Genomic DNA, 26,718 nt, shown 5'->3' with positions numbered 1-26,718 from the left:
TCACAATCAGTTCCTGGAGGGCTCCAATGGCTTCAGGTTATCACTGAAACCAGATCTTGCCCCCCAGTGATTCACACCGCTCGATTCCCTGCACAAAGTCGTTCCAACATAATTGGCCGAAAGTGGCTGGGATGAAAACCTGCAGTCCTCCAGGAAACTGGTGTTTGAGCTCCACTGCTCTACAACATGTCGAGCGGGCCCTGATGTCACCGACATAACGGTGATTTACCGGGGCAGTTTTCAACTTGCATCCGGTGCTCATCGGCTAGTAGGTTTAGGAGGTCGGTTGGTCTATCAAGGCCATGTAAAAAAGTTCATTCTATTTATTGTACCTTATTCCACTATTTCTCATCTCTTTAGTGTTGTTCACTGCGTAACCCGCCGCAAGAAATGTAAGCTTCTCGTACATTTTTTTTTCTTATCGACACAAGTTAGCACTCTTGTCACCCAGCATGCCTTGCACATAGCGGACCCCAGCCTCGCGTGCCATATTTGCATATCTAATCTGGACTCGTTTACGGCCAAGAGCTGCCTTGGCGCTTTTCAGAGCAATTGTCATGTAGCTCACGCTACTCTTTAGTAGAATACTTTTCAGTGTTGTCCTTTTTTCTATGTTTCCACCCCACGCGTCCTTACACGTCATTTTGTTTTCAGAATGGCTGAACAGAACACCTGCCTCGTTTCACTCCTTTTAAGTGTAACGCCAGGTTCCGATGGTTGCGGCTTTATGTTGCGGTGATAGCAGGGCGGGTGCGTTCTCGCGCAGGCATCAACTATTAGTCCTCTGGTGATTTCTTCTCGGCCCTACTGGGTTCTCGTTGTTGTTGTTATTATTGCACAGTAGACTAGCCGCTTTACAAAGCGGTAAATCTCGTTGACGTCGCTGCGAGCCGCTCCTGTGGGGTGTATGAGCGCGTCGCGTCGGGTGCGCCCCGCCTTCTCCTCCGCCCCGTTCCCATGGATCGGATTACAGCCCCCGTTTGCTGTACTAATCACAGCCTATAGCTACAATCTCCGGCTTTTACACACACTGCACTATACCGTGAGAGCATTTCAATACGCCGCCAGATTGTGCGCTCTCTGTCTATCTTTTTAAATTTTCTATACGGCGCTGTGATTCCTTTTGAAATCCATCAGAAGGGGTGAAAATGCCCATCAGAGAGACGTCTGCTTTGCATGTCACCAGTCGCGGAGAGTAAAACCAGGATTAGGGAAAGGGGAGAAGAAGATCCCTGTTGTGCTCTCCATCACCCGCTAGTCTCACAGCAGCTCGAAACAAGCCATTCACTCTTGGAGTGGCTTTATTATTATTATTATCATCATCATCATTTCTGCTTTGCTTCTGTTTTCTTTTGTGTTTTGTTATCCTTTTTACGTCTCGCTGGCATCTTGGTTTTCTAACCGGGGCGTACAACTGGGAAGAAACAAATCAGTGAAATAATTTGAAAGGCACACCGACAGAAGCAGATTTGGAAAACAAGAAGCTGGAGTGAAATCTGTTTTTAAATCTTTTCCTTTTTTTTTTTGCTCTTCCCTCCCCCACCCAGACTTGGAAATTTATTCCCGAAATTTTTCATTTTTCCCCACTCAAGGATCTGAGTAATTGTGGTGATCAGTGGATGTTTTAATATGGAGACTGTGGAGAAGGAATGCGGGGCACTCGGAGGGCTATTTCAAGCGATCGTTAATGATATGAAGGTAAGATTGCTGACAGATATCCATACGCATGCATATATGTTGTGTGTGGTGTGTGTGTTTGTGGTCTGACACGGTATCGTGCATCTGCTGTTTATGGTTATTTAGCATGCAGGAGCCCCATCACCAACATCATGGCCAATATTATTGTTAGACTATATTCAGCTTCTGAGCAGAGTCGTAAATTTCGTTGTGATGTGACATTAACGTTCTTTAGGATAAAGACTTTTTCTAGCATGTTACTCCCCTCGTTCCCCACACAGCCATACCGCAGCTGCTTGCAAAAATCGCACACGGTCTTTATGATATTGGAATTATATACCCCATAATAATTCAGGGTATTCTGAATAATTAAAGAAGAGACTAAAGACCCTAGAGACAACAGAACGCTGTGTACTGCGACAGTGACATTACTGACGATGTTATTGTTGCGGCGTTTTTTTAAAATAAAATGCGATTTGCCAAAAAAAACCCAAAAAGCAACAATTCTATACGAGCTACAATTTTGACATGTAATCATGCCTGCGATTAATCGTGTGAAGTGAAGCGAACTTTGGCTGGGCAGAACAGTAAAGTGAAGGGTCCGATTCAGACAGACCGTTGCATCCATCAGCACAAGTCCAGCGTGCGGGCTTCATCTGGCAGAATCACGCAGGACTAACGAAGGGAATGCGCACCCGCAGGGCTCGTGTGTCCATTATCTTTGACAGAGGGAAGAACGCAGTGTCATCTGGTTGGCACATGCCAGTACACCGACAGGCCGCCGTGTTTCCATGATATCTCGAGGAATTTATAATCATGAAAACGTCATTTCTATAGAGCCTTTCATACTCTGGGTTTTGGCAGCGTCCGTAAACGGATAATTCATGTTTTTTTCAGAATGAGAAAAAATGAATAAATGCAAAAAGCATCAATTCAGACATTTGACTGTATTATTAAAAACTATATCTAATTAGTATCTCAGTTTTAAAAGATCAATATCGGTCTTCTCATGGAACCCATTTAATTTACTATATAGTGGCACAACTCTAGAACCCCATGTCACTGAACAGTGCCCAGTGCCGTACTGTCACCAACTCTTAATTCTCTTGGATAGCCTTTACTGTGTGATGCTTTGCTCTTGTTTTGATGCTTTCATATTTAAAGGTATAATACAGATAATCAACAGAACACTTTCCCAGTGTCTTCATAGATGTCATTGCTTTATAAGTTTTTTAATTATATCATTGATAAAGCCAAGCCGTCCAGTTATCTAACTTGTGAACCTGCTTATCCAGTAAAGGGCCATGCAGTAGCTGAAGTCAATTTCAGTAACAGTAGACCCTTGGCATGAACCAGAGCTAGAGAGGGGTCGCCATTCTGAACCATGGTACAAATATGTGCACATACACACTTGCTTTCGTCAGGGCGGTGGAACTAAGTGTTTACTTTTTTGAAAATAAAGTTCTCGACTGAAATGGTAGGAAAATGAGAAGTACATGCTGACGATAAACCAAAGGGCAGCCAGTTGGAAACTGACCTGAAGCCCAAAGCTGTAAGATGCCAACAGTACCCACTGTGCCACCATGCCTCCCACAACCAAACTGCTTTTCAATGTGCCTGCCTATATGGGCCCCAACCACACCCACACAGACCCCCTTCTCCACTGTATACCAATCTGTAATTTGCAGACTACTCTCTGCTCAACATTGTAGCGGCTTTTACCCTGTGCTGTTTTCTTACTTTGATTTGTGTTATCCAGCTCGCAGGTTGATCCCATTTCTATCACAGTCTGACTGTAAGTGGCCACAGCATTAAATACCTTTAAGTGTAAGTCACTTCACTTAAGATTGTATCTCTAACACTCTTGTGTTTTGCTTATTGTTCGTTCTGGTACAGTTTTTGTCCCCTCATACTGTATTCATACCACCCATGCATGTTAATACAGTAGCCCTTCCTCCTGACAAATGCATTTTTATGAATTGCTCCTGGTCTCATCCACAAAATCACACACATTACTATAGTTTACAAGCCCACAATCCTACTCACATATCTTGTCCTAATTAGCTCATCTTCCACACACTCACCCATGTGTTTATGGCTTTCATACTCCCACCATATGTTTGCATTTTCTCTTTGTGCTTCCTGCTACTTCCACACACACTTGCATGCAGCTGTCTGCCATGTTGTAAGGTTTTCGTGGCCTCCCAGACACACCCTCACCCTATTTTAGGATTTGCTTCACCGTGTCCCAGTAACACAGGATACTTCTGTCATGAGCATGCCGCCAGCTCCTGAAAACATTCTCCCATCACTTTTTTCCTACATATTGCACTCATACGTGTTCATCCCCGTCGTCCCTGCAATAGCACACACGCCCCTCAATCCCACATATGGTAGCCATACATAGTTTAACGTTGCCGTACTCCTCTACACACGCGTCTTTATCCATATTTTATAGCAGGTCCCCCACCCCATTTCTGTTATAATACAGTATATTGCCAATGAGAAATATAGGTCAAAATAGTTTCCACGGCAACAACTGCGCTGCACATTTAAGGACAGACGATCTCCAAGTAAACCTGCTCTGCTCTGTAGCATTCAGCTGGTAAATGTCTCCTCCAGTGCCCACCTCCACTTTTACCAAGATAGTCAGTTGGCACACTTTTTTCCTTTTGTTTTTTTAAATTGGTGGAGAGAATCATGATGTTCCTGTCACCTTTTGCATTAAGTTGCAGATAGGAGTGCTAGGTTGATTAATCCAGTGCGTATGAGAATGGCACCTCATTTATGTCTGCTTCTTTTTGCCTCACTCCTCTAAACTGTCAGGTATGGGATGGATGTTCATTAGTGAGCTAATGTTACCAGAATTATTCAGCATAACGCTCATTCCTGCCAGCAGCTTGCATCTCTCCTGCAAGTCAGTCCGAATACCACCTTAAGTACAAACTTACGCCAGATGTGTTAGCCGCTGTTGTCATCTCAATTTATCTATTTTTTTCCCCCCCATTTTTAAAAATCTCAATCAGTATGGTAGATTTCATGCCAGTTTAACTTGTTGCTTTACATTCTATCTGCATCACTTTATTAGGCATAGCTCATCTCCCAGATGGCATAAACTGGAAATGCGGGCCTTATCACAGTAAATCTTTGGGCCTGGCAATCTGTATACGCTACAGAACACCATTTTGGTAACCCACCAATTTCGTTATTTGTTTAAATGTAGTAAGTGGCATGAAGAAGGGGACCCTGTCCAATGTAGAGCACACACTTGGATACATTAGCTCAAATAAGAGTTGCCCATTTAGCTAGCTGTGTGCCTCTAGGTTGTGGGTTGAAACATACATCCATTACCACGCTTGGAACAGGAGTTCCCATACTGTGAAGTGGTCCTGCTGCACCACTCGGCTGCCGATATGCGAATACAGAGCGTTGCAGAAAGTGTGTGTGCAAAATGCTTTACAATTTAACACAAAGCAACAGACGCCGTAAAGGTCGAATGCAAGATAAATGAACTTTTATTAGAGCCTGAAAACATCCCCGCTGTCAGTAATAAAATAATGAACAACGAGATGAGCATGGTGAATGGAGGAGCTGGTAGACTGCATGCTCTCTGGTTTACAGATGCACATTTCTGTAATATTCTTTGTGATTATGATGCCAGGCACTATATAGAATGAAGATCGCCGTCCTCGCTATTTGAGAGGTGAGGCCTGAATGGTCTTGTCAGGGGAAGACCAAGTTCAACCAGCTGGTTGTAATGGGACTGGCTCCTTTACCAGTGTGTAGAAGTGTTGTGCTCAAGTTTGAGCTGTCCGTGTCTTCAAAAAGGATCGGCTATTCTTGTGACACAAGTGCAGTGAGGCAGTGTCCTCTTGAGTAAACGCCCCCCAAGCAAGACCTAAGCTGACACTACAGTGTGCTGCACATGTCCCATTCAATACAGTTTATTTTTGTATAGCCCAAAATCACACCGGAAGTGCCGCAATGGGCTTTAACAGGCCCTGCCTCTTGACAGCCCCCCATCCTTGACTCTCTAAGATGACAAGGAAAAACTCCCCAAAAAAAACCTTGTAGGGAAAAAATGGAAGAAACCTTGGGAAAGGCAGTTCAAAGAGAGACCCCTTTCCAGGTAGGCTGGGCGTGCAGTGGGTGTCAAAAGAAGGGGGTCAATACAATACAATACAGTACACAGAACAGAACAATTTCTCAATATAGTAAGAAATAAAAAATATAATATATAATTCACTTGCCTAACTGGACCTCCTCCTCTGTCAAAGGAAGTGCGCACTGCTCTGTGGCTCTAAATGTCTTTGGTCATGTGATCCACAGCTTAATCAAATGACTGCTGCCACTCATCTCTCATATGCACGCAGGCTCAGCTGTGCAAGCTCCGCTCCAATTTGTACGCATTTGTCACTTTCAATGTGATTTTGAATGCTAATGATCACTAAGCCGAGTCAAGAGAGATTGGTGCAGCGGTCCATACAAGTGTGTCATACGGTACATGCCACCACCATCACCCCCCAATTCAGCCACATGAGCTCCCCATACATTTAACCTGATATCTTTGGGAACTAATTGTCCGAGCATCTTTTTTAGTGTTTTTTCCACTAATCTAAAGCAAGTGATCTTTAGGCATTTGCAGAGGAGCAATTTGTTATCCTTTGTCCTTTCCTATGGACTTAAATGATATGGTGTCTTATTTTATTTGTTTGGGGCATCTTGTCACTGCTGTTATGTCCTTTATAAATAACTAGTGGCTGTCGAGTACATATAAAACGACATACTGTATGTATTAAAATGGTTATTTCTATCAAGTATGGACACACTATTGTGGTAAATACACAAATACAAAACCTAATATCTGTTTGACCTTTCCTCAGGCCTGAGTGTCCAGACTCTTCAGCTAGGAGTGGTGCCTTCCTTTCAAAGAAATGCTTTAGAAAGAGGACACCCCAAACCTCAAATGCCCAGCTCCTCTTTCCCTCCTTCTTCTGGGTGCCTCCATCCTGGCTCAAGAGGTGTGATGAAATGTCAGCACTATGAGTCAAGGTTGATTAAAGCTTCCTGGTCTAGAAGAGCATTACTTTGGCTGAGTCTGGTCACTTGTTTTATCATGTCATGGGGTAGTAGGGGATTGCAGCGGGGATTATAAAATAGGTTAAACCCTCAGCATGCCATCTTTGGTGGTCAGGCTACCTATATCACCTGCCTTTTCAAGCCATGTTTATTCTCGAATCATGCTGATGAGATCCACCACCACCGTTGTGTCACCTGCCAAACTAATGGTGGTGTTACAGCTGTATGCAGCTGTTCAATCATGAGTCAGCAGAGTGAATGGAAGCGGGCTAAGTACACAGCCCTGGGGAGCACCAGTGCTCAGCATGATGGTACTGTTGATGGTCTTTCCATTGCCGACTGTCTGGGGTCTCTTTGTCAGGAAGTGCAGGACCCAGTTTCATGGGGAAGTGTTGAAGCCACTTTGGATCTCCTTGGATTAATTCAGAGTTTGGGTGCAGCTTGTGTATCAGTTCAAGTAAAGTATGGTTAATTTTCACACAATATTTATTTACAATTCATGAAATGGCAGTGAAAAAATAAATGTTACTCTTGGAACCCATTTTTAAACTGTCAGCGTCCTGACCAAAGGCGGAGTGGTGGTTCTGAGGTTAGGGATCTGCACTGGCAATCGGAAGGTTGCCGGTTTGAATCCCGTAAATGCCAAAAAGAGACTCTGCTCTGTTAGGCCCTTGAGCAAGGCCCTTAACCTGCAATTGCTGAGTGCTTTGAGTAGTGAGAGAAGCGCTATATAAACGCAAAGAATTATTATTATTACTGTACCATTGAAACACTTTGTTGAATATAACGCATGTTAGATTGTGTCTCGCCATTTGTTGTGCAGCTTTCAGTCAGAGGAACTGCCAACAAAGTCCATGCCACTGTAGCTTCTTTAAATGTTCTGAAAAGGCAGAGAAAGAATCTTAACATAGAGTTGGAGATGAAAGTTAGCAAAAATTAAGGTCATTACCGAAGGCAAAAATATCAAAGAGCAGTCTGACACACGTGCCCAAAAATTAAGTTTCAAAGTCCTAAGTTAAAAAATGCTGTAATAACACAATGAAAGTCATAGACAGCCAGGAAGTATGTAACACTGCCCATTACGCCATTGTATTGGTGATGTCACACATCACAACTGCTGGTTGTCACAAGCAAGCAAATCAATTGTGGTACAAACAAAATCCAACCACAATGATGGTGCTTAAGAAAGACCAAGATGGCGAAGCATGAAGATGGGACATAATTAGAACACTATTGGAATGATTTTGAATCAATTAAATAATGACAAAAATGGTTTCCTCACTACAGTAATCCCTCGCTATATCGCGCTTCGCCTTTCGCGGCTTCACTCCATCGTGGATTTTATATTTAAGCATATTTAAATATATATCGCGGATTTTTCGCTGCTTCGCGGGTTTCTGCAGACAATGGGTCTTTTAATTTCTGGTACATGCTTCCTCAGTTGGTTTGCCCAGTTGATTTCATACAAGGGACGCTATTGGCAGATGGCTGAGAAGCTACCCAGCTTACTTTTCTCTTTCTCTTGCGCTGACTTTCTCTGATCCTGACGTAGGGGGATTGAGCAGGGGGGCTGTTCGCACACCTAGACGATACGGACGCTCGTCTAAAAATGCTGAAAGATTATCTTCACGTTGCTATCTTTTGTGCAGCTGCTTCCTGAAACGACATGCTGCACGGTGCTTCGCATACTTAAAAGCTCGAAGGGCACGTATTGATTTTTGATTGAAAAACAAAGTCTGTCTCTCTCTATCTCTCTCTCTCTCTCTCTCTTTGTCTGCTCCTGACGGAGGGGGTGTGAGCTGCCGCCTTCAACAGCTTTGTGCCGCGATGCTTCGCATACTTAAAAGCCAAACAGCCCTATTGATTTGTTTGCTTTCTCTCTCTTTCTGATTCTGTCTCTGCTCCTGACGCGCACTCCTTTGAAGAGGAAGATATGTTTGCATTCTTTTAATTGTGAGACGGAACTGTCATCTCTGTCTTGTCATGGAGCACAGTTTAAGCTTTTGAAAAAGAGACAAATGTTTGTTTGCAGTGTTTGAATAACGTTCCTGTCTCTCTACAACCTCCTGTGTTTCTGTGCAAATCTGTGACAATATAAAAATAACCATATAAACACATGGTTTCTACTTCACGGATTTTCTTATTTCGCGGGTGGCTCTGGAACGCAACCCCCGCGATGGAGGAGGGATTACTATATTGGGAAGAAAATACAAATAATTATGCCAAAAAAAATCTGAGAAAATTTGAAAAGATTACAAAAGCTTGACAAACATATCCTGCTACTGTGAATGACACGCTGTCTGTTTTGGGGCAAACAGATAAGTCCGACCTCTAAAGGTATGCCGCACGTCTCTTTGTGACGCCCATGGCAGATTGTGAACGTATAGAGGTTGGCCTTTTACTAATGTAGCATCTGGTAAAACTTACTTTGTGATGGACTGTTGCCATGTCCAGCTGTTGTTCCTGACACTCCATGATTGCTATGATGGGCTCCAGGTGCTCCACCACCTTACCCTGGATAAGCGTGTTAGAAGATGAATGAATAGTAAAGCTTGTTAATGAATTATGGGAAAGCATTCAATTTTGTACCTAAACCTTGTTTACTGTAATGGGCGGAGAGGCACAATAGTAAAGAGTATGTGGCCTCCTTCTTAAAAAATTGCCGTCTAATTATACACAATACATTAGACGCTCTTGACTGCAGCACAAAATACCAGAATGGTGCCTCATAACTCCAACTTTGGGTATGACATTTAGTGATGGCAATTGGAGAGAATATTCGTCAAGAAATGCATTAAAATAACAAAGCACACAGGCCAAGTAGTATTCCCAGTCCAAAAAAAAAAAAACTGGGTCCTTGCTCATTTTATCACTTCAATGGTGGTTCAAAAGTCCAAGAACACAGATTCCATGCTCAGGTGTCCATTTCTTTGGTACTGAATAAGATGAACAGTGGTGAGAAATGCTGCATTTTTAGTTAGATTTTGAACAATGTGCCTTAGTGGTGTTACTTGTAATGGCAGGCAGAAGTGTATTTGTGCTTGGTCACTGAGTGCTAGACTCGCTTCTAAGCTCGGGTTCTTTCTGTGTCAGGATTACATGTTTCCTTATGTCAGTGAGCATTTCATTTCAGAGGCGTCCTATTAGGTTTATTGGTGTCTTTGTCTGTCTTTCATGCCTTACCCCCTATGGTGTCAGCTTCTGGATAAACTGAATTAGAAAAGGAATCAGTGGTTATACTTTTTGTTGTCTTCCTTTGGCAGAATCAACTCCAAAATGGCTTAAAGGAATTGCTTGTTGCACTGTGTTTAAGGCGATTGCAAGAAGGTATATTCCCAGAAAATATGAAACTGAACATCTATCCATCCATTATCCAACCCGCTATATCCTAACTACAGGGTCACAATCCCAGCCAACAAACCCCGGGCAGGGCGCCCTAACCTGCACCTAACCTGCATGTCTCTGGACTGTGGGAGGAAACCGGAGCACCCCTCGAAGACATGAGGAGAACATGCAAACTCCACGCAGGGAGGAAGCAAACCCAGGTCTCCTCACTGCGAGGCAGCAGCGCTACCACTGCGCCACCGTGCCGCCCTGAAACTGAACATTTCTTTTAAATATATAGCACTATCAGAGGCTCATTTCATAGCATTCCTCCACTTTAGGTCCAGCATCCTGGGTTCAAATCCCATGCCCTGTTGTTGTTTGAATATTCTCATTGTGTCTGAGTAGGTTGTTCTCTGAGTGACATACACATCAGGTTGGTTGGTCATTCTAAATTGGACCTTTGTGACACTGTGTGTGCAAGAGAGCCCAGCAATGGCCTGGCATCCTGTCCAGAGTTTAGTGCTGCTCGGCTCCCCATGATCCTTAATTGCATTAAGAGGATTTGAGATTTTGTTGGTGTTAAAAGACCCTTGAAGACTTTGCTGGTGGCAGGATTCTTATTTGTATAACAGACAAATATCCACAACTATCCCAAAATAGTATTTATTCATACCACCATGCAGATATAGCATCTCATTTCATCTCCACAGTATATTTGTCCATTGCACCTCTTAGCTACAAACTTGCTGCAGAGAATGTCATATAGGCCACACAGCGGTTATTTGAGTTTACACAATGCTGCCCACGCTAGGGCCTTTAGGCACAATAAGGATACCTTTGTCAGCATTGATCCCCACACAAGTTATTGTTTATTTGAATGCATTGTCTTTAGGGAAATGGAGTCTGTCCTGGCATCATCACACACAGTTCAAGACCTTGCACCCACCCACCTCCCAGAACATCTTACATGTGGTGCAGTTGTCTTATAGAGCAGCCCGCTTTTACTGTACATTTCCATCTATTTACTAAATCCAGCTAACCAAGTGTGAAACTGATGCCCAACCTGGTAGCATCGCTCAAGGCAAAAAAAAACAAAAAAAACATCCTGCACAGGGTTCCAGTCCAATACCCACAATCACTCTTGGCAGTTCAGCATAAAGGTACTAATCATCCTAATCTGTTCTAGGCCAAAATCCATAAGGATATGAGGTGACAGTGATCAGGCACGAATTGGACCACAGAACTCGTTCTACCCATTACATTGTCCCCATCTAGTATCACTCATTGAAAATCCTAGGTGTCCACAGCCCATGTCCAGAGCACTAGCTCCACTTGCTGGGGAAGAATGAGGCTGCCAGCCCAGCCTTTGTAGAGGTACACTGGTGTGGTGCCTAAGTCGGCTTTGCAGAGTGTGTCATCTGGCTTTCAACTACTTCCTTTCTGCACTTCTGATTATTTTCTATTTCTTCACCTCAGTGTGTTTTACCAATGCATGAGAAGTAGATGTTAATTAAAGTTGGGATAGAATCAGTGGATGCCTCATGGCCAAAGTAATGTCAGTTTGCCATTTTTGTTTTAAAGAATGATTCTGCCTAAAAAAAGGCAAAGGAGGAGATTCCTATATAATATTGCTTGCTGCCTCCTCTGCCATCCTTTCTCAGCCCACAGCTTGGAAACTCCCGATTTAATGAGTCATCATTGTATTAAAAAAGCATGCATTATAGTAAGTGCGGTCAGTTCTTTACCCTGAAAGGTCATCTGGAAAGAGCTCAGCCAGAGGGAAACAGGCTGTTTGCAACGCCTTCTGTGCCGTCTGTCTTCAAGACAGCACCAGCACTCCAATTCAGATACATATTGTCATTTCTAACTTTTTGATTGCTTGCTATGCAGATGAGTAGAGCCAGAGGGAAAAATGCGTATTTTCCTAAGTAGCTGGACTATCAAAGAAGCTCTCAGCTGCAGCCTCTGAGAGAGCGCTGGTATGTTCTGTATTGGTAAGCTGGTGCCAGATATTTGCAACTTCTTCTTCTTCTTCTTCTTTCGGCTGCTCCTGTTAGGGGTTGCTACAGCGGATCATCTTCTTCCATATCTTTCTGTCCTCTGCATCTTGTTCTGTTACACCCATCACCTGCATGTCCTCTCTCACCACATCCATAAACCTTCGCTTAGGCCTTCCTCTTTTCCTCTTCCCTGGCAGCTCTATCCTTAGCACCCTTCTCCCAATATACCCAGCATCTCTCCTCTGAACATGTCCAAACCAACGCAATCTCGCCTCTCTGACTTTCTCTCCCAATTGTCCAACTTGAGCTGACCCTCTAATGTCCTCATTTCTAATCCTATCCATCCCTGTCACACCCAGTGCAAATCTAAGCATCTTTAACTCTGCTACCTCCAGCTTTTTCTCTTGCTTTCTGGTCAGTGTCACCGTCTCCAGCCTATATAGCATAGCTGGTCTCACTACCGTCCTTTAGACCTTCTCTTTCACTCTTGCTGGTGCCAGATATTTGCAACATGCAAGTATAAAGTCCAACTCATAGCACTGGGTGTTGATTAAGATGAAATGTGGAGGCAAAACGGAGAAAATCTTAGCTGTGATGTCTTTAGTGCAGAATTTGTCTTTATTTGATGTTCTGAAAAGGTTGAGTCTCTTTGCATAAATCATAGGGAAGGCAAGAAATTACTTTAAACATTTTAACAATAACGTGTCTGGAAGTGCCCTCCATGAAAGTACGTATGTCCTGATATTGGCAACTATCTTTTACACTTGAGCACCACGTGCCGGTGGTAAAGCTTCTTATGTTTATCTGCACAGATAGCTCATCTAAAGTCTCTCCTGTGAATTCTATCCACTTTTGGTTAGCTGTGCTGTATTTAACAACTGTGTAGTCCACATTTCCTCTTGAGATTTGTGGTATCTTAGCTCACGGAGCACATTTACAGTTGACAGCCAGCTCATCATGTAAAGTCTTGGTGCTCAAGGGTGAAAGATGATGTTAAAATCATTTTTCCCAGTGCAGTTGTCTGTTGTCTTCTAGTGTTTCAAAAATCCAGAAATGGACTGAGCTGAAGTTTACATACAAAATATCTGGTGATGACATGTAGAAAAAAATCACGGAGAAGACCAAATGTGAATGGTTTAGTACTAAGTACTTGCCATTTTTCATTTGCCTTGGCTTGAGGCTCTAATTAAGTTTTAATGTGATTGATGATTCAATTTGCTGGCCGTCTTTATAAAGTGTTTATATATAAAAGTCAGTTTTGTGGGTCTGTATAATTTGTTCTGAATGTGTTCATATTTTGCCACACATGCATCAGAATATTGTTATCTACACTTTTTTGTTATTATCTTGCATCAAAGAAAGATGTTTTCTTAGCAGGACAATAGATAGGTGGCATTTACATCTGGTGGTGAAAGATATTGGTGTGCACATTTTTAATCTGTTAATTATTAGAATGACAAGGTGTGGAACCAGTGCAGCCATAACCTTAGGCGACAATCCCATTATGGCACAGCTCAGGTGGGGTGAGCGGAGGAGTCCCATTTCAGCATTTCCTCATTAAATGGGTTGTCATTTCGTCACACACCTAAGCCAAGGACCAAAGGCAGCCTTGTAAATTGTATGTGCCTCAGGCTTGCTCTGCATTCGTGTGCCTTCACCACAGCAGTCAGCATAGACAAGTGGCTGTGTCGCCAGCTCTGAATATATTTTACTGATTGTGCAATTTTTATTTTGTCTTTTATCATTTCCAACGTCTTTCTTTGTTAACTAGATTAAAATCCAGGGTGTTGTTTACAGTGGCCTTCAGTGTTGTCAGTTAGTCTGAGCTGTAGGTAGTCTAGTAAAAGTGGAGTGGTGACGTGCTGCATTTTGATTAGCGTGTGGAAGTAAGAATTTCACTGCATTCTGTAAACATGCCAATGGTGACCTTACAGGCCTAACAAAGTAGTACGGTGAACAATGTGCCTAAAACCTGACGTGAGTCGTCTCTTTCTATAATTTGTGAATTCCGGTATGCTATTCATATTTAACTACTTCAGTACCTGGTGTTTCTGGATGTCAGCTGTAGCTTCTTATGTTTAGGTTAGGTCCATAAATATTTGGACAGAGAAAACTTTTTTTCTAATTTTGGTTCTGTACATTACCACAATGAATTTTAAATGAAACAACTCAGATGCAGTTAAAGTGCAGACTTTCAGCTTTAATTCAGTGGGGTGAACAAAACGATTGCATAAAAATGTGAGGCAACTAAAGCATTTTTTTAACACAATCCCTTCATTTCAGGGGCTCAAAAGTAATTGGACAAATTAAATAACTGGAAATAAAATGTTCATTTCTAATACTTGGTTGAAAACCCTTTGCTGGCAATGACAGCCTGAAGTCTTGAACTCATGGACATCACCAGATGCTGGGTTTCCTCCTTTTTAATGCTCTGCTAGGCCTTTACTGCAGCGGCTTTCAGTTGCTGTTTGTTTGTGGGCCTTTCTGTCCAAAGTTTAGTCTTCAACAAGTGAAATACATGCTCAATTGGGTTAAGATCAGGTGACTGACTTGGCCATTCAAGAATTTTCCACTTCTTTGCTTTAATAAACTCCTGGGTTGCTTTGGCTGTATGTTTTGGGTCATTGTCCATCTGTATCATGAAATGCCGCCCAATCAATTTGACTGCATTTAGCTGGATTTGAGCAGACAGTATGTCTCTGAACACCTCAGAATTCATTCGGCTGCTTCTGTCCTGTGTCACATCATCAATAAACACTGGTGTTCCAGTGCCACTGGCAGCCATGCACGCCCAAGCCATCACACTGCCTCCATTGTGTTTTACAGATGATGTGGTATGCTTTGGATAACGAGCTGTTCCACGCCTTCTCCATACTTTTTTCTTGCCATCATTCTGGTAGAGGTTGATCTTGGTTTCATCTGTCCAAAGAATGTTTTTCCAGAACTGTGCTGGCTTTTTTAGATGTTCTTTAGCAAAGTCCAATCTAGCCTTTCTATTCTTGAGGCTTATGAGTGGCTTGCACCTTGCAGTGCACCCTCTGTATTTACTTTCATGCAGTCTTCTCTTTATGGTAGACTTGGATATCAATACACCTACCCCCTGAAGAGTGTTGTTCACTTGGTTGGCTGTTGTGAAGGGGTTTCTCTTCACCATGGAAATGATTCTGCGATCATCCATCACTGTTGTCTTCCGTGGATGTCCGAGTCTTTTTGCGTTGCTGAGTTCACCACTGCTTGCTTTCTTTCTCAGGATGTACCAAACTGTAGATTTTGCCACTCGTAATATTGTAGCAATTTCTCGGATGGGTTTTTTCTGTTTTTGCAGCTTAAGGATGGCTTCTTTCACCTGCATGTAGAGCTCTTTTGACCGCATGTTGTATGTTCACAGCAAAATCTTCCACATGCAAGCACCACACCTCAAATCAACTCCAGGCCTTTTATCTGCTTAATCGATAATGACATAACGACGGACTTTCCCACACCTGCCCATGAAATAGCCTTTGAGTCAATTGTCCAATTACGTTTGAGCCCCTGAAATGAAGGGATTGTGTTAAAAAAATGCTTTAGTTGCCTCACATTTTTATGCAATCGTTTTGTTCACCCCACTGAATTAAAGCTGAAAGTTTGCACTTCAACTGCATCTGAGTTGTTTCATTTAAAATTCATTGTGGTAATGTACAGAACCAAAATTAGAAAAAAGTTGTCTCTGTCCAAATATTTATGGACCTAATTGTATATGTTCAGCCTCTGTCTGTCCCTTGTGTACTCTGACTATTTGACTAGTGCCCTGGGATATACTGTACTGTTTATTTGTGATGTGTGTTTGTGAAAAATCTTTTCTGTAGTTTATTGAGGCATCTTTGTTTACTATCTTTTTTGTTGCTCATATTTCAATTACATTAATATCAATCCATTTATTGTTAAGCATGCTTAATCCAGTTTGGGCTTTGATGGTTTGACATTTAAATTAGATAGAGAGATAGATAAAAATAACTTTACTTGTCCCCATGGAGGCTTTAGGGGTTGGATTTTACTTTTTACAGAAGCTTTTTAAATAAATACTTATCTACCTCTTTATGTATTTAAGTAAGTAAATAAATAAATAAATACATACATACACACGTGCTATGGTCTGAACACACACCAGAATGACTAAAGAAAGTTCTGACTCGGCTGTCACAGTCACAGTGAGGCATTATGCAGACGTATTGCTGTTGGTATAAAGGAGCCCCAGTAGCATTTCTTGACACACTTCTGTTAAATGATTCGTTGGCTGAAAGTACACAGTGTTAGTGTGTCAGAGAGATGATGTGTAGCATTGTTCATAATGGCACAGTTTTGTTTTAATTCTCTCCTTCACTACAACTTCTACGGGTCCAGAGTGCATCCTGGAACTGAGCTTGCCCTTTTAATTAGCTTGTTGATTTAGTGGGCCTCTCCTGAAGTGATGTTACAATACATACACACACCACAACATTGAAAATCACACTGGCCATCACAGAGTTATAGAAGATGTGAAGAGCCTGCTCTGGTCTTTCTTATACAGTTCCCCTGTATTCTGAGACCAGTCCAACCTGTCATTAATGTGGACCACCTCTACATCCACCTTGTGGAGCAGATAGATGGTTGCTTCCTCCACTCCAGCCTTTGTCCAGTAGGCAAGCTGCAGTGAGTCCAGGTGGTCTACCACAAGATGACTCGTATAGTCCAGGACCAGTCTCTCTGAGGTCTTCTTGATATGAGACGTGTTACTGGTCTGTAGTCATTAGGTGAAGTGGTGCCTTCCTTCTTTGGAACAGGAGTGTTTTCCACAGCAGAGACAATTTCTGAAGTCTATGGGACAAACTGAACAGGTGACAGAGGACACCACAAAGTTGGTCAGCGCAGGCATTAAGAACTTGTGCACTCGCTCCATCTGGTCCCATGGTTTTTCCTGCATTTAACTCCTTCAGTTGCCTCCTTACTTGGTCTTCAGTTATAGACAGCAATAAAATTGTTGGTTTATTTTTTACAAATACAATATATGTAGCTTTTATCACCAGTAGTTTCCTGGTCAGCCTGTAAAAAGCCAGAGTTCCAACTTAACTTACCTTAGCCTGCTCTCCATTTTGTGCACCAGGGTCCCATTTTTCTCTGGTGTAATCAATCTGCTACTGCCTGTATATCTGGATGAGCCATTTTTCTTCTTTGTGTTTATTTTTTGTCTGGTGCCCTCAGTGAATTTACTCTTATGACACCCACAGCACTTTCACAGGCTTGGTGCCACTTGTTTCATGCTGACAGATTCTTGCAGACTGTGAGAGATTACAAGCCACATGTATTACTTCAAACATTCTGTTTGATCTGTTAACATCTGCATCATTCATCCATCCATTTTCTTCTGCTTATCCGGGTCCAGGTCACAGGGGCAGCAGTCTAAACAAAGATTCCCAGACCTCCCTCTTCCCTGCCACCTCCTCCAACTCCAGGGAGACACCAAGGCGTTCCCAGGCCAGCTGAGAGATCTAATCCCTCCAGTGTGTCCTGGTTCTGTCCTGAGGTCTCTGTGTGCATAATGCTTATGCCATGTCGATATTGAACTATGCAGTTGCATAAAACTAATGGCATCAAGGATCCAGGAAAATGTCAATATAGTGAATGCTGTAAGATCCCTCCTTTACTGAAGAAGACTCAATGCTGTTGTCAGGGTCACAGGAGGCTGTAGCAACATAAAATATTGCCACCTATGTTTCTAACAAAAAAATATGATTACTTCTTTAAATAAAATTTTGTAAAGTAATTTTATTAAAATAGAGGTCTGTAGTTTTCCAGGTCCGTATACTTTTTGGTATTTGAAGTTCCGTTTCAGAAAATATAATTTAAAAAAGAAAAAGAGACACTTATTTGATTTTCAACTTAAAAGGGAAAAATTAAAAACGCAAAACAATTACTTTTTTCCTTTTGTTCTTTCGCACATCAGAAAAGAAAAATGCAAGAAATGAGAAGGAGAAAAGTCCGTGTACTTTTTGGTATTTGAAATTTCATTTTAGAAGCAAAAACGAAAATACGAAAAATGAAAGGAATTTTCAGATTTTGATTTTTGATTAAAGAATAAAATAAGGGAAAATAAGGTATTTTTTTAATTCAGTGGTAACAAATAGCAGTCATAAACTTAAAATTACACATAATTTTCTGGATTTATTTGTGATTCAAATAATGAAAGTGTTATAGCTCAAAAACAATAAAACAGACACATTTTCGTTGTCTGAAACCTGAGGTACTTCTTCTTCTGCACGATTTTTGACAACACGTGCGAACAGTCCTCCTCCTCACAACACATCGACCGACGGCCTTGAACTTACACTGCATGGTATCTGCAGAGGATGGACCGTTACATTGTTTTTCAGAACAGTAAAAGAGTGACACTCCGGGACGAGGACATGACTGCAGAAAAACTGAGTCGCATCTTTCCGGTAAAAATACAATCTTTGCAAACTTTGCTTCATTGATGTAGCAGTTCTTTTAAGAAAGTTATTGTTATTACTTACTGCGAAACAGCTAACATTTGGTGATTTCATTTACTAACACTAAGTCTGGCAATTTTTATAGTGCTAGCATTTTGAATGTGTGTAAATGTGTGAATGGTCGCTCATTGACAAGTGTGACACATGTTAAGAAAACTTTCTGTAAATCACGTTGCTCTCCTAACATGTGTTACACTTTGCGCAGTTAACACTCGAAACGTTTACTAGCTATAGTAGCCGGTAAAAGTCAATGAGCAACCATTCAAAATGCTAGCACTATAAAAATTGCCAGACTTAGTGTTAGTAAATGAAATCACCAAATGGTAGCTGTTTCACAGTAAGTAACAACAATAACGTTCATATACTGTAAGAACTGCTACATCAATGAAGCAAAGTTTGCAAAGCTTGTATTTTTACCGGAAAGAAGCGACTCAGTTTTTCTGCAGTCATGGCCTCGTCCCGGAGTGTCACTCTTCTAGTGTTCCGAAAAACAACGTAATGGTCCATCCTCTGGTGATGCCAGTGTAACTTCAAGGCCGTTGGTCGATGTGTTGTGAGGAGGACTGTTCGCACGTGTTGTCAAAAATCGCGCAAAAGAAGAAGTACCTCCGGTTTCAGACAACGAAAATGTGTCTGTTTTATTGTTTTTGAGCTATAACACTTTCATTATTTGAATCACAAATAAATCCAGAAAATTATGTGTAATTTTAAGTTTATGACTGCTATTTGTTACCACTGAATTAAAAAAATACCTTATTTTCCCTTATTTTATTCTTTAATCAAAAATCAAAATCTGAAAATTCCTTTCATTTTCATTTTTTCGTTTTTGCATCTAAAATGAAGTTCCAAATACCAAAAAGTACACGGACCGTGCAAACAGTCCTCCTCACAACACATCGATCGATGGCCTTGAAGTTACACCGGATCCGTGTACTTTTTGGTATTTGGAACTTCATTTTAGAAGCAAAAACGAAAATACGAAAAATGAAAGGAATTTTCAGATTTTGATTTTTGATTAAAGAATAAAATAAGGGAAAATAAGGTATTTTTTTAATTCAGTGGTAACAAATAGCAGTCATAAACTTAAAATTACACATAATTTTCTGGATTTATTTGTGATTCAAATAATGAAAGTGTTATAGCTCAAAAACAATAAAACAGACACATTTTCGTTGTCTGAAACCGGAGGTACTTCTTCTTTTGCGCGATTTTTGACAACACGTGCGAACAGTCCTCCTCACAACACATCGACCAACGGCCTTGAAGTTACACTGGCATCACCAGAGGATGGACCATTACGTTGTTTTTCGGAACACTAAAAGAGTGACACTCCGGGACGAGGCCATGACTGCAGAAAAACTGAGTCGCTTCTTTCCGGTAAAAATACAAGCTTTGCAAACTTTGCTTCATTGATGTAGCAGTTCTTACAGTATATGAACGTTATTGTTGTTACTTACTGTGAAACAGCTACCATTTGGTGATTTCATTTACTAACACTAAGTCTGGCAATTTTTATAGTGCTAGCATTTTGAATGGTTGCTCATTGACTTTTACCGGCTACTATAGCTAGTAAACGTTTCGAGTGTTAACTGCGCAAAGTGTAACACATGTTAGGAGAGCAACGTGATTTACAGAAAGTTTTCTTAACATGTGTCACACTTGTCAATGAGCGACCATTCACACATTTACACACATTCAAAATGCTAGCACTATAAAAATTGCCAGACTTAGTGTTAGTAAATGAAATCACCAAATGTTAGCTGTTTCGCAGTAAGTAATAACAATAACTTTCTTAAAAGAACTGCTACATCAATGAAGCAAAGTTTGCAAAGATTGTATTTTTACCTGAAAGATGCGACTCAGTTTTTCTGCAGTCATGTCCTCGTCCCGGAGTGTCACTCTTTTACTGTTCTGAAAAACAATGTAATGGTCCATCCTCTGCAGATACCATGCAGTGTAAGTTCAAGGCCGTCGGTCGATGTGTTGTGAGGAGGAGGACTGTTCGCACGTGTTGTCAAAAATCGTGCAGAAGAAGAAGTACCTCAGGTTTCAGACAACGAAAATGTGTCTGTTTTATTGTTTTTGAGCTATAACACTTTCATTATTTGAATCACAAATAAATCCAGAAAATTATGTGTAATTTTAAGTTTATGACTGCTATTTGTTACCACTGAATTAAAAAATACCTTATTTTCCCTTATTTTATTCTTTAATCAAAAATCAAAATCTGAAAATTCCTTTCATTTTTCGTATTTTCGTTTTTGCTTCTAAAATGAAATTTCAAATACCAAAAAGTACACGGACTTTGCACGTGTCGTCAAAAATCGCGCAGAAGAAGAAGTACTTCCAGTTTCAGACAACGAAAATGCGTCTGTTTTGTTGTTTTGGAGCTTTCATGCACTTTCATTATTTGAATCACAAATAAATCCAGAAAAGTATGTGTAATTTTAATTTTATGACTGCTATTTGCTACCATAGAATAAAAAAATGCCTTATTTTCCCTCATTTTATTCTTTAATCAAAAATTAAAATCTGAAAATTCCTTTCATTTTCGTTTTTGTTTCTAAAATGAAATTTCAAATACTAAAAAGCACACAGACCTTTCCGTTACTCCTTTTTGCAATGATACCATATTGAATAAATTAATTTAGAAATTGAATGAAGGCAAAAACAAAATGTAGTTTCTAAATGGAATGACATGATAAATGCTTCTGCCACAACAAACTCCTGATCCAAAGAACTTGACTAAGTGGGTTCCAGGACTAGATGAGTGGATTCCTTAAACTGCATGTGCCTTGCACTTGCTCAGATATGAATTTTGCCCATAAACATTTGTACAGTTTTACCTTCCTCTTGGTCAGCTATAGTTCATTCAAGTCCTTGAGCACAGCCATGGTAGCCAGTTTCTTGATGAGACATCAGCTTTGTCTTATGTTGAACCTCCATGTTTAGTTATCTCCTGCGCTTCCTAGATTGGGGTGCTCAGTATCGACTCTGGAAGGCCAGCAGATTTTCATTCCAAATAATCTTTTAATTAGTGGCTAATTCCTGCTTTGAACAGAACATCTTTACTTAATTGTTCTGAATTTGTTCTCAGTGTGTGGGTGCAGAATTATTCCGATTTGGCAATATGTACATTGTTACTGTCATTTGGTACATTAAAATGGATTTATTGTTTAACACCCATGGATAATTTTTATCCACATGGCTTTTAAGAAGCTAGTCATTTTATAATTTGCATTAATCATTTATATACACTAACTGGCCACTTTATTAGGTTCACCTGTTCAACTGCTTGTTAACGCATATATTACCAAATAAAGTGGCTGGTGAGTGTAGATTCTTAGTACTGTTCCTATACTGGTTGTGTAAAAATCCAGAAGCTGTTTTAATTTGGTGTGTTTTAACAAATTGTCCCAACCTTCTCTCACTTTAGTGGTAAAGAAAAATGCAAAGTACAGTGCCAGTTCAAATGCAGAAGCACGCAGTAGAGTTTGAGCTGGCGTTCATTCAAGGGTGCACTGGTCAGTTAGAAGGAGAGTGTTCTTGCAACTACAGTATGAATGGAATCTCTTATTTGTGCTCCATTGTGTAATTTTAGAACATATTCATAAAGTCGTCTGTAGTGTTTTCCTGGCTTGTGCCCATTGTATGAGAATAGAAAAACAGTTGAACACTATGTGCTTGCAGACATGTTGAGGCTGTGTTTTAGTTTACAGATTTGTGACTTGCCCTAACTTTGCCTATTTAAATGGTTGACTTTTTCAGAGACCTATTATTTACAGTAGTGCTATTTTTTTATTTTCCTTTCCTCTATTGTCAACTGGCTGTCTCTGAGCTGTAATGTTAATGATAGATAGATAGATAGATAGATAGATAGATAGATAGATAGATAGATAGATAGATAGATAGATAGATAGATAGATAGATAGATAGATAGATACTTTATTAATCCCCAAGAGGAAATTCACATACTCCAGCAGCACCTTACTGATAAAAACAATATTAATTAAAAAGTGATAAAAACACAGTGCAAGTTAAAAAGTGCAAGGTGGAGAGTGCGAGGCAGGTATAACAGTCATATTGTATAATGTTAACGTTTACCCCCCCTGGTGGAATTGAAGAGTCGCATAGTGTGAGGGAGGAACGATCTCCTCAGTCTGTCAGTGGAGCAGGACAGTGACAGCAGTCTGTCGCTGAAGCTGCCCTTCTGTCTGGAGATGACACTGTTTAGTGGATGCAGTGGATTCTCCATGATTGACAGGAGCCTGCTCAGCGCCCGTCGCTCTGCCACAGATGTCAGACTGTCCAGCTCCGTGCCTACAATAGAGCCTGCCTTCCTCACCAGTTTGTCCAGGTGTGAGGCGTCTTTCTTCTTAATGCTGCCTCCCCAGCACACCACTGCGTAGAAGAGGGCGCTCGCCACAACCGTGTGATAGAACATCTGCAGCATCTTATTGCAGATGTTGAAAGACGCCAGCCTTCTCAGTAAGTATAGTCGGCTCTGTCCTCTCTTGCACAGAGCATCAGTATTGGCAGTACAGTCCAATTTGTCATCCAGCTGCACTCCCAAGTATTTATAGGTCTGCACCCTCTGGACACAGTCACCTCACGGGCCCTGGTCCTCCTAAAATCCACCACCAGCTCCTTGGTTTTGCTGGTGTTCAGGTGTAGGTGATTTGAGTCGCACCATTTAACAAAGTCCTTGATTAGGTCCCAATACTCCTCCTCCTGCCCATTCCTGATGCAGCCCACGATAGCAGTGTCATCAGCGAATTTTTGCAAGTGGCAGGACTCCGAGTTGTATTGGAAGTCTGATGTATATAGGCTGAACAGGACCGGAGAAAGTACAGTCCCCTGCGGCACTCCTGTGCTACTGACCACAATGTCAGACCTGCAGTTCCCGAGACGTACTTACTAAGGTCTGTTTGTAAGATAGTCCATGATCCATGCCACCAGGTATGACTGTACTCCCATCTCTGTCAGCTTGTCCCTAAGGAGCAGAGGTTGGATGGTGTTGAATGTGCTAAAGAAGTCCAGAAACATAATTCTTACTGCACCACTTGTATTTTTATGATTTTATTGTGTTTGTGTTGAAATTTGATCTGTTTTACTGTGTTTTTAACCTGCTTTGTGTGTTTATGTATATATATGAGGTATGGTGTAATTATTTATGCCTTTGCACTATAGCTGTGCACGTGTATTTCTGCTACTCATGTATAAGTAGAGCTGGCACCTTGATAATCACTTCTGCCTCATAGCTCCCTCTATATTTTAAGACTGATCATTGCCTGTTTCCCATTATATCCAAGGATTTCACTCTGGCCAGTTGCTTCAACTTTCCTTCTGCATTCCCAAGATGAACAATTTTTTGGCTAATTGGTGACTCCAAATTAGCCTTGTATTAGTGCGTATAGGTGAGTGCACTGTGGGATGGTCTAGTTACCTATCGAGTGTTGGTTTCTGGATGGCACCTGATGCTTCTGATCGAGAGAGGAAAATATAGTTGCTCTTCTCGCTCCCAGTCTCAGCGAGTACAGCAAAAATGAACTTCTACTCTTGACTGCTATTTTCCACCCTATAATTTCTTATCTTTCATTGTAGTCTGCCTCTTACTACTATTACTTTGACTCAAACTTCTCACAAACATTATCTCCATGAAATCATGCCAAACAGCCATCAACCACATCTATAGACATTACCTCTTTGCACATAATGAAGCAAATCCTCACTTGAGGGCAAAAATGTTGCAAGGCCCAAACGAACTTTTAGGAGAAAAGTGCTAATGGATAAAAAAAAAACTCCAAATAAAAATTTGTAATAACATTGATGGCTGTCTGCAGTTTAATGGTCTACATTTTTGCCAACAGAAAAGTTTCCCTTCCCGTCTTATCATCACAGGAAAAATTCTCTTGCCTTTTCTCAATGGCATGTTTCATTTTGGTTGCTTCCTATGCCTTCAGTCACGAATACTGGCCTTCATATTTATGTGATTTGACATTAATTCTAAAGCCAAGTAAACATAATTTTGCCTTTAGTGAATTTGATCAAAGAGAAAAGCAAATAAAAGCAAAATTGTGAATGTGTGGGTAGGCTCCACACTCCCTGATGCCTTCAGGAGCCTCTTGAACCCACCACTGTCGATAACGTAACCAAGGATGAGCCAGGCAAATGAGGACACACATATAGCAAGGGGTAGGTTCATAAGCGGCATTCTGCTTTTACTAACATGATCTAAATAACCAGTGTTCAAATAAATAGTGTAGTGCTCCTTCCAAAATAAATGAATAATTTATAAAAACTCTCTGTGTCCATGAGGAGGTTAAAACGCTGTTAGCAAATATATTCCATAAAAACAAGGTTAAAACAAATCACAGAGACAGTTACTTTAAAACAGCCATGAGCCCCAATGCTGCCTTCTCAATGCTAACTTATCTCATATGGAATCAGGCAACTGAGGAGACACCCAACCACCAGGTGCAGTCAACCATTATATCCAGGCTTGGGACCCCATTGGCTGGCCCTCTGCAACTGTGGGGTACCATGTTAAGCCACACACATCTCCCGCCTCCTATCCCTCGGCCTCTGTGGGAGGCACCACATGTTGGGTGTTCCTACTCGCTGGCAATTGCTCAGTAGGAATGCCCCTCTCTCAGGCTCCCGCAGCCCTGAAGCTCACTCCCTACCACCTGCCTTCATTCACTTCAGCCAGGCTGTCTCTCTCCTGTCTCTCTCCTGCTGCTTTCTCTACTTTGTCTTTTAATCTCCATTCCTTTCTTCATCTTTTCTTTCTTTCATTCTCTGACCCCTCTTTTCCATGCAGGCACCTCTTATTTCACCTTCCTAATTGGGCACAGGTGTGATGAGCCGCTTCCTCCGTGGCATCATTGAGGCATCTGACTGATCCACCAGCCTTCTGTACGTGTATGTAGCACAATTAGCCAGAACCTCAGTTAGCCGCAGCGCAAAACACACTTGCACACACTAGAGCCTGATTGGAGCCTGCACTTTTTGGGCTGCTTTTATTTATTTAAAATTATCTCAATGCCATGGGTCACCTGTCACACACCTCCCTCCTCAAGGGCACGAGTTGCAACCCAGTGCAACTGGTGGCCCGGGTCCGCGGCATCAGGCAATGGAAAATCAGTGTTCCTTCTGTGCTCACAGATGACAGAACTGGCATTTCTCTGAATACATGTTAGTGATCAGAATAAGAGACTCCAGCTTGGTCTGTTGTTGTTTTATATTTGAGATATAGCACAAACCAGAAACTGTCGGCCCAAAGAGCTTGTATACGAGCAGGGTAGCTCCATTTAATAGGTGGGAAAGGCTTCAAAATAAATGGCACTCAAGAGTGCAAAATAATGGCTTAAGCCAACAAAGACATCAAAAGGTCTTCAGATCTATTGTGTGACCAAAGAGTTCTATTCTCTGTAGATGTGGGTCCTCACATGAATGTCCACGTCCAGTGGTCTCTTGGCTTTTATAGTGCCCTCCAGGAAGGGGCAGAGTCCTGGGGGAGGTTGCTGAAATGAGGTCATGTGTCATCCTGCTGGTGTTCCAGAATGGCTTTGCTTACTTTTGCAGAGCCCTCAAGATGTCCCCTAAGACTTTTTTCAGTATTCATATATACAATATGTAGGTCTGATCACATGACAATACTGCAAGTAAAAAGCAAAAGATTATACTCAACAAGGTCCTTACAAAATCATTTCAGATTTCAATGCCATCATGTTAAAATGATGAAAGTGTCAACTATCTGCCACAGTGGAACTAAAACTCACATTAGACTTTCACCTGTTGCATATGATGGCTCTACCAGTCTGAAACATACCAGAATAATATGTTTGGACAACCTTAGGTACTCAAAATCCGGTGATGGAATTTATCGCCATGGCTGCCCAGTTTCCCTGAAATGCCTTTAGTGATCTACAGATAGAACTGTTGTACTCTTGAATGACTCGACTGTCGTTGTAACAATTTGGAGCACATCATGCAATCACTTCTTCAGTGCGACCAGTGTTGTATCTGTCTGTCTGTCTAGTATGTAGTGTCTTCAGTGGATGCTTGCATGAATGAATGGATATTCAGATAACATTCAATTTTTACCCATGCACAGTAAGTCCACTAAA

The 26,718-nt window shown here is 41.4% G+C and overlaps 1 protein-coding gene across 7 annotated transcripts in view; it reads left to right on the top strand.

Moving 5' to 3' along the window:
- Window positions 1-709: 709 nt before the first annotated feature.
- The window catches only part of mtss1lb (MTSS I-BAR domain containing 2b), a 265,560-nt gene continuing 239,551 nt past the window's right edge, over window positions 710-26,718 (top strand). For all 7 annotated transcript variants that reach the window (XM_028809688.2, XM_051931520.1, XM_028809683.2 and 4 more), the window contains exon 1: window positions 710-1,698. In XM_028809688.2, coding sequence (XP_028665521.1) covers window positions 1,630-1,698 — 69 coding nt within the window. In that variant the 5' untranslated portion in view covers window positions 710-1,629. The remainder of the gene's footprint in view (window positions 1,699-26,718) is intronic.

The sequence above is a fragment of the Erpetoichthys calabaricus genome, chromosome 9 (assembly GCF_900747795.2).
Source record: "Erpetoichthys calabaricus chromosome 9, fErpCal1.3, whole genome shotgun sequence".
NCBI classification, from domain to species: Eukaryota; Metazoa; Chordata; class Cladistia; order Polypteriformes; family Polypteridae; genus Erpetoichthys; species Erpetoichthys calabaricus.
The sequence above is the reverse complement of the archived record's forward strand: the minus strand, read 5'-3'. Positions and strand labels throughout refer to the sequence as shown.